This window comes from Monoraphidium neglectum (genome assembly GCF_000611645.1).
Source record: "Monoraphidium neglectum strain SAG 48.87 unplaced genomic scaffold scaffold01800, whole genome shotgun sequence".
NCBI classification, from domain to species: domain Eukaryota; kingdom Viridiplantae; phylum Chlorophyta; class Chlorophyceae; order Sphaeropleales; family Selenastraceae; genus Monoraphidium; species Monoraphidium neglectum.
This window is the reverse complement of record NW_014011828.1, coordinates 3,407-11,876: the sequence shown is the minus strand read 5'-3', so window position 1 is coordinate 11,876 and position 8,470 is coordinate 3,407. Positions and strand designations below refer to the sequence as shown.

The 8,470-nt window shown below is 68.0% G+C and overlaps 1 protein-coding gene across 1 annotated transcript; it reads right to left on the bottom strand.

Moving 5' to 3' along the window:
* Positions 1-152: 152 nt before the first annotated feature.
* MNEG_9044 (DNA polymerase I) lies at positions 153-7,726 on the bottom strand (the record flags this gene model as incomplete). Its single annotated transcript, XM_014042484.1, has 13 exons — positions 153-200; positions 432-548; positions 902-1,046; positions 1,308-1,450; positions 1,709-1,900; positions 2,329-2,799; positions 3,217-3,393; positions 3,739-3,865; positions 4,047-4,483; positions 4,812-5,009; positions 5,376-5,534; positions 5,808-7,178; positions 7,703-7,726. 13 exons carry the CDS (start codon positions 7,724-7,726, stop codon positions 153-155), a joined length of 3,609 nt encoding a protein of 1,202 aa, XP_013897938.1.
* Positions 7,727-8,470: the final 744 nt, after the last annotated feature.

The window sequence follows — 8,470 nt, the reverse complement described above, 5'->3', positions numbered from 1 at the left end:
GGCGGGGGAGGGGCAGGGGGGCTGCTCTGGAGGGCGACCGCAGCTGCTTGGAATCCGAGTGGCCACTCAACAGCGGAGCCATGGGGTAGACTCTGGGGCAGCCTTTGCTGGGCGCAACACTGCGACGGCTGATGCTCTCAGCAAGTGCGCCACTACTTAAGGGACACGTTTTTCAGGAGCCCCTTGGCCGGCCTGTGCGCCTGTCCCTCAAGCGCAGCTCAGGCTCCAAACGCCTGCCCTATACGCCAGGACCCTCTGCAACCTTGCTCCCGCGACCCCAAACAACCCATTCCTTCCTCTTTGCCCCTTGGCGCGCATGCACACACACACACACACACACACACACACACACACACACACACACACACACACACACATGCACACATGGACGCAGACACCCCCTCCCCACACACACACACAGACGCGCTCACCTCCGGCCTGTCCGCGTACCACCTCTTCAGTGTCTCCTCCGCCTCCTTGAGGCTGACCCCCCAGTCCTTGCTGAGGCCGTGGGCGGTCTTGCCGTACGCGATACTGAAGTTCAGGACCTGGAGTGTGTGTGTGTGTGTGTGTGTGTGTGTGTGTGTGCAAGCGGGGAAGGACGAGTGCGTATGCATCCGTGCATGCAAGGTTGGTGTGCGTCGTGTATTTGCTTGTGTGTCAGAGTGTGCACGTCAGCACATGTCGTGGAGGAGGCCAACTATACCCCTACAGAGGACACATCTGCGCCGCAGCAGCCGCTCCGTGCCCACCCTTGAGCCCAAAGACCACCGCCCAGGAGCCCACATAGGCCCACGTGCACACCTGACCGTCAGTCACCCAGGCTGCTCGCAATCGCCAACTCTCGCGTCACGGCCGGCCTGCAGCCCCCGCCCGCCCCCCTCATGAAGCAGCGCCGCACCTTGGCCTTGCGCCTCTCGCTGGCAAACTTGTCCTTGAGCAGCGGCACGGGGCAGGGCGCGTGGTCGGGGCCGCCGTCCCACTCCAGCAGGCACTCCCCCTTGTCAATGGCGGCCTTGATGTGGTCGTACATGCCCAGGGCAGTCCTGGGGACGACGGGGGGAGGGCGTGTGGACACATTTGCGTGCGGGCGTGCGTGCGTGTGGACGCGGACGGCGTTTGCACACACGTGTGCGCATTGAGGGCACGCAACATCAGCATTCCCTGGCGTGAAATGTGCCAGCAAGGCTGCATGAGGACTGCACACACGCACACACACACACCCCTCGCAGCCAGGCCTGGGCAGGCGCGAGCGCCAAACGCTGAAAGCCATTCCAAATGCGCCCCGCCAGCTCTCCCCCCCCCACCTGCTGTGGAAGTCTCCCCCCAGCTCGAATGCGCGCAGCATGGACTGGCAGTTCGCCATGTGGGCCAGAAGCCGCAGCTCCAGCTGGCCATAGTCCGCCACGATCAGGGTGTTGCCCTCGCTCGCGCAGAACGCCTTGCGGACCTGCCGGCGAAGGTAAATGCGCCAGGTCAGCATGGCAGCAGAGTTGCGCCAGGCCGGCAGAGGGGAGAGAGGCTGGGGTCTCAGTAGCTGTGCACGGCCCTGGATCCGCACATGAGAAACCGTCACGAGCACTCCTGATTAGGCTCTCACTCAAAACACCAGCAGTGTGCTCGGACATACCCGTACCCCCCGGCCACCCCACCAAGAAGGGGCGCCCGCCTTCCTTCCCCTCCTTTGCACCCCCACCCGGCCTCGCACCTTATAGCGGTCCTTCTCCAGCGCCGGCTGGTTCTGCAGGTTTGGGCGCCGCGCGCTGAGCCGCCCCGTCTCCGTATTGAGGTTGAGGCTGCAGTGCACGCGGTGGCCGCCGCGCTCGGCGTCGGGCGTGCTGATGTCATCGCCCTGGAGGGGCACGATGAAGGCTGACAGCAGCTTGTCGATGGCGCTGACCTGGCGGTGTGAGGAGGAGGCAGGGGAGTGCGGTGAAGGGGTGGGGTGGCGGGTGAGGTGCGATGAAGTTCGTGGTGAGCAGAACGGATGGTGTCAGGGGAGAGGAGGGGTGGTTGCGGCGTACCTCTGTGTCAAATCCCAGCAACAGTGAGCTTTCCAACGTGCACCAGTCTCCAATCTAGCACAGGCCGATTGGCAGTTGCTCCATCCCACCCCCCCCCCCAAAAGACGCTCAACATGGCAGGGAACCCTGCAGCTCGTTCCAGCCACCCTTGTTGTTGAGCCCGCGCCCCCCTGCCGCCCAATGCTGGCCCGCTGGCCCAAACAGCAGCCTTCCAACCCCGCTCTCCACCCGTGTTTACCCCGCCCCTCAGGATTCCCAACCAACGTGACGCAACCTACGACATGTCCACGCCCCTTGCCCTCACCTCACAGAGCTTCTCTATGGCTGCGCACGCCCACAGCCCCTCCCGGCCGCCACCCATAGCCGCGTACATCTTGCCCCACCCCTTGGACGCCGCCTCCGCCGAAAGCTCCTCCTGGCTCCTGCCGTCCTCCGCCTGCCACTGCTGCTGCTGCTGCTGCCCCTGCTGCTGCTGCCCCTCACCCGCCGCCGCTGTCTGGCTGCGCCTGCTCGTCCTCCGCTGCTTCGCCGCGCCACCACCGCCGCCGCCGTCCGCCGCTGAAGCCGCATCATCCCCAAACCCGCCAAACTCGTCGCCCCCCTCGTCATCAAACGTGTCGACGATGGGGATGAGGTCGCGGGAAGCTGCCGCAGCGGCAGCTGCCGTGCCGTCGAGCTCCTGGAGGGCCTTGAAGGCGGCGCCGGGCTTGCCGGCCAAGGAACGCAGCACGGCGGTGCTTACGGCAGGGGATCCCTTTTCGGTGGTAACCTCCACCTGCGCGTTGGCGGGCGCGGGCAAAGAGGATGAGTGGGCTCACGCAGTGAGAATAGGGGCGGTTGGGTCGAGGAAGGCGAGCATGGGCACATTGTTTGCGCTGTGGTGTTGAGGTCGAGCGACGGCAGGCGCGGTGGGGGCGGCATGGAGCGCTGTTGATTGCTTTGCGGCTGTGAACTTCAGTGCGCCAGGGGCGCGGTTGCGATGGTTTGTGAGGGCAGCCGGCCGGCCGTCCTCTTGGCTACCTGTGGTGCTACCCACTGGCACTCCTCACACCCTCATCTCAAGTCGTTTTGCACCCGCTGTGCAGCGCGTCAGACACGGCCTAGCCCATCGAACAAAGACGTCCGACCCGATGTAGGGTACCGGCCGCCGCCCGTACCCTGCCTCACGCTCCCCCAAACAGCGGCCCCTCACCTGCAGCCGCCCGGGCACGCCCTGGCCCCAGATGCCGTGCAGCGGCATGTCCACGAACCGCAGGGGCTTGGGCTTCCAGCCCTCCGCTATGCCGCGCTCGTGGTCCGGGTTCTCCGCCTTGAACACGCGCACGCCGCTGCCGTCCTCGACGGCGTCAGGGAACAGCAGCTGGCGGATCTGGTGGATAGTGAGTGGATTGTACGCCAGGGGATTGTGGTGGGGACGGAGGGCGCCCCTCGGTCGAGGGTGCGCGCATGACGGCGTGCGTGTGCGCTGAAGCTTGCGCGGGTATGCATGTGCACTCATGCTGGGCGGGAGAAGAACACGGGGGCGACGTCGCAACCGCGCGAAGCACCACGCACAGCTGTCAACCCCCTGACCCGTCCTAACCTACATTCAAAAGTGCCGGCCAGGCTGCAGTCACACTTCCCTGGACCGCTCATCCGTCATCCCCCCCAACAACGCTCCGACATATGCACAGACCCCCTTACTGAACCCCCGCCTGCCGCCCCGCCCGCGCACCTGCAGGCCGGAGCTGATGTTCATGTACTTGGCGGCCGGCACCTTGGCCTGCGCCCAATCGCGGAAGTAGGCCTCCGCCGCCGCCTGATCGAGCTTTGCCTGGGCCTCCTGGGTGCGCAGGTGCTCCCTGGACAGACGGATCATCAACGCACGATGCGAGAGGGTCAGACGCCATTCTGCACACTCTGTTCACGTACCAGCACTGTTCACAGACCAGCAAAGGGAATGCAAAGAAAGGATTTTGTATGCAAAGTGCGACAGCCTGTGGTCCAACCCTGGTCAACCCCTGGTCAAACCCAGTCTGGCACCTGTTGACCCTGACGCCCGCCTGCTCCATGTCTGTCAGCAGCTCGCCAAACGGCAGCCAGTACTGCCTGTACACGTCCATCTGCGTCAGCGCCGAGCTCCCCGCCGCGCCCTGAGCCGGGGCCCTAGCCGGCTCCGCCACCGCCGCCGCCGCGACCACGCTCATCGCGCCCACGACGTGCCCGCCGTTCCTGCCCCCGTTGAGGCCGCCGTTGCCGCCGCCCGGCCTCGCAAGCTGGGCCGCGCCGGGCCCCGCGGGGACCCTGCGGCGGGGGCCGCGTGCGGGCGCCGGCTGCTGCTGCTGCTGCTGTGGTGCCGGCAGGGCCGCCTTTGGCCGGGGCTCTGGCCCCAGGCCGAGTTTGTGGGCGAGGTAGTCATCCATGTAGGCATAGTGGGCCTCCAGGTGGGCCTTGAGGGCGCGGTGCACGTTCCAGGTGGCCTGGGGGGTTGCGGTGCAGGTCGGCGGGACGGTGAGTGCGGGCGGGGAATTCCTGGAGGGTGCTGCGTCGGAGCGAGGAAGGGAGCCTGCGGCTGCAGACGATCCTGCTCGGCGGTCCCGCAACTCGTCGCCGTTGACTGCCGACAGCACGCTGACGTCCCTCCCCTGAATCCTCCTCCACCCCTGCCAATCCCCTCACCTACCACCTGATGTGTGGCACACAAAACGACCGAAGCAACCACGCTCCCCGCCACCCCCACCCCCTCACGATCCCATAGCGCCACAATCGCCCAACCCCGCAAACCCCCACCCCGAGGCCACCCCACACCTTGGCGTCCAAGGCGGAGTAGTCGACCCACTCGTACCGCGTTGCCTCACTGGTGTGCAGGACGTGCATGGGCGGCATGAAGCGCGCCTTGGTGGGCGAGCCGTCGCCCTTGCGCTTTGGCCGCGCAAAGCGGTCCTTCATGCCGCGCTTTGGCAGTAGCGCCTCCGCCTGCAGGTCTGCCTCCAGCACCTCCAGCAGCTACATGCGCGCGCGTGTGTGTGTGTGTGGGCGTTGTGTTTATCAAGTGTTGTGCGACTTGTGGGCATTGTGTGTGTGTGCGCGTGTTGTGCAGTGTGCTTGTAGATGTGCGTGCACACGTTGTGTGTGCTCAATTGGGATAGTTATGCACGGATTCAAGAGAGAACGTCATGTGTCACTTGTCATTGAGGGTCGTAGGTGGGGCTGTGAGGGGTATACAAATGCCATATCGGCGCCTGCCTCCAAAACGTGCCAGCGGGGTGGCCAGGTCAAACATCGGCCACGCTGCAGACAGAGAGGAGCCCGCCTGATGCATAGAAACGAAGTCGACCAGGCACTGCACGATGCGTGACGCGCGGCGGCCACCTTGCGGTCCGAGGAGAGGCCCTCCAACGAGTAGCCGCCCTGCAGCTTCCTGCTGGCGTCGTGCAGGCGTGCCATGTGCAGGGTGTCGCCGCCGAAGCCCTTGCAGTGGACGCCCATGTTGGAGAGGACGTGTCGGTCAAAGCCGTAGTTGTGCCACACCTGCGCGAGGGTGACCGGTTTCGTTGCTCATGTGGCAGGCAGCGCCGGGGTGAACATCAGGGACGTGCGCATGCGCCCGGAAGCATGTGGTGGCGATTGTGGGCAAATTGTGGGCGGGTGATTGAAAAGCCAGAGCAGTCCTTGAGCTTAGGCCGCTGCAGACGGAATGCGTAGAGCGAGGCGCCCGCGCTGACGGCGGCCCCAGCACGCCCCCGCCGCGCATGCCCGCGCATACGTGCGCCCCCGCCGCCCCGCCGCGGCGATCCCGCCGACCTTCTTGGCGCGCTCGTCCCCGAAGAACCGCGAAAACTCCCGCAGTATGCCGGCCGCCTCCTTGTCTTCCAGGACCTCCTGCAGCGTCGGCGGAGGCAGCTCCGGCTCGCCCTCATCTAGGTACAGGGGCCCCCATGCCGCGCCGCTCCCTGCAGCGCTGGCGCCGCCGACGCCGCTGGCGCAGTCAGAGACCGCTTCTTGGGCCGCCTCGCTGTGAGAGCCACCGTTGGCACCCCACGCGACGCCGTTGCCGCCACTGCCGTTGCTGCTGACGCTGACGGCCCAGTCGCTGTCCAGGGAAAACGCGGCGACAATGCCGCCGCCGCGGCCGGCGCCCGCGTCCTCGGCCGCGGCCGCGACATAGCTGCTCTTCGGCTTGCGACCGCGCCGCTTGGGCGCGGCGGCCGGCGCGGCGCTCGGGTCTGGTGGCTCCGCTGGCGCCGCCACCGCCGCCTCGACCGCGTGTTGCTGCGCATCGGCCGCTGCCTCCAGTGCTTTCTTGCTCTTGCGCGTCGCCCGCCGCTTGGGAGCCGGCGCTGCCGCCTCCTCTGCCGCAGCCGGCGCCCCGGCCCCTGCCTCCTGCGCCGACGCCTCGATATCCGCCTTGGTCCTCCGCTTGCGCGCCGCCTTTGGCGCGGCCGCGGCCGGCGCGTCCCCGGGCACGCGCGAGGGCGCAGCAGCTGACTCAGTCGAGGCCTCGCCGGCGGGCCCCTCAGCGGCCTGCGCCACGCTGGCCCGGGTCTTCCGGACCCGCTTTGCCACCGGTTTTGCTTCCGCCGCTGCGTCCGCCGCTGCCTTCGCCTTCGCCTCCGCCTTTGCTGCTGCCTTTGCCTCGGCTTTGGCCGCCGCCTCCTCTGCCTTGGCCGCCGCTCTGGCGGCAGCCTTGGCAGCGGCCTCCTGCGCTTTCCTCGCCTCCTCCGCCGCCCGCAGCTCCTCCGCCGCCGCCCGCTGCGCCTCCTCCTCCTCCGCCCGCAGCCGCTCCGCGATGCGCCCCTCCTCGTCCGCCACGCGCCGCTCCGCCTGCTGCCGCGCGCGCGCGCGCCGCTCCCAGCCCTTCAGCAGGTCGACCCAGATCCGCGGCTTCGCCACTGCGGCCCCGGCACCGCCGCCGCCGCCGCCGCCGGCCCCAAAGTCGAGCCAGGGGCCCGCGTACACCGAGAAGCACGTCACCACGCCGTGGCCCACGGGGCTCTCCTCCTTCACGTCAATCCCTGCAACCTCCGTATCACATGCAAAGTACGCCTGCTCGACCGCACCGGTCGCCGGGTTCCTGACGCCGTCCTCTGCCAGGCGCAGCAGCTGGTCTACCACGGCCCTGGCCTGCGCTGCGGTCTCGACAACGAGCACGTCCAGCGGGGGCGCGGACAGCAGCTGCGGAGGCGGCGGCGGCGGCGGCGGCGCGGGCTGGGGGTACGGCTCGCCGGCAGCGCTCGGGGAGATGGCGTGGGGTGTGTTGGGGTCGAGCGGGGCCGTCCACTGATGACCGTCCGGCAGCGGTTGGGCCACCCACGACGGCGGCTGCAGCTGCTGCTGCTGCACAGGCTGCTGCACGGGCTGCGTCTGCTGCCACGAACGCTGAGGCTGCTGCTGCTGCTGCTGTTGATATGGAGGAGGCTGTTGCGGCTGCTGTGAAGGGTGGTTCCAGGCAAGCTGCAGCTGCTGCTGCTGTGCTGGCGGCTGCTGCACCTGCTGGTGCTGATAGTGTTGCTGCTGCTGATAGTGTTGCTGCTGCTGCTGCTGTGGCGAGCTGTCCCAGGGAGCCCCGTTCCCGCTAGGCAAATGCTGTACAGTGTGGGGCTGCTGCTGGTGCTGCTGCTGCTGGTGCTGCTGCTGCCAGGGGGCAGATTGGGCCACTGCACCAGCGCCCTGCCTGAGCGCCAGCACACTTCTGTCACCTGAGGTGAGGCCTCCCCTGCCATTGACGGCCCCCAAGCCGTGCGCTGGCATGAATCCTCCCCGAATGACCATGCCCCGGCTTGGAGGGATGTTTCCCCCCAGGCTGGGATCGCGCAGCGTTTGGCTGCGGCCAACGCTGAGAGCAGTAGCTGCTGCAGGGGCGGTCAAGCCCGTCGCGCCAGGGGGCCCGGGGGCCCAGGCGCTGCTGCCGCCGTCAAGCGCCGCCCGCTGCCAAGCCCCGTCCGCTGGAGCGCACACGGACGGCGCACTGCCTCCACCGTGGCCGTGCACAAGTAGTGCGCTGCTGCTGCTGACCGTGACCTGTTGCCGCGACGTCTGCTGCTCAAGCTGTTTGGCGTGCGCCGCCAGATGCACCTGCGGCGCCGGCGGTGCGCTGCCGTTGTGAGCTGCCTGAGGGTTCCTCCGGGGCGCCGGCCGTGGTGGCATCGCGTGCAGGGGCGCCTGGGGGTGATGAGGGGCTGCCGGGTGCGGAGCCGCGGGATGCGGGGCCGCTGACGCTGACGTGCCCACCGCCGTACGTGCGCCTGCGGCACCCACAGAGTAGGCGTACTGGCTGCCCCAGACCCTACTGGGCAGCTGATGCCCGCCCTGGCTGCTGCGTGGAAGGCTGTGGATGCGAGGTCGCTGCGCATTGGTCAATACGCCAGCCGCGCTGCCAGGCGTGCTGGCGCCGCGACCTCCGCCGCCCCCGGCCGCCGATGCCATCCTCGGGCTGCTGGCCATGCCAGTGCTTGAAGCGCTGCGGA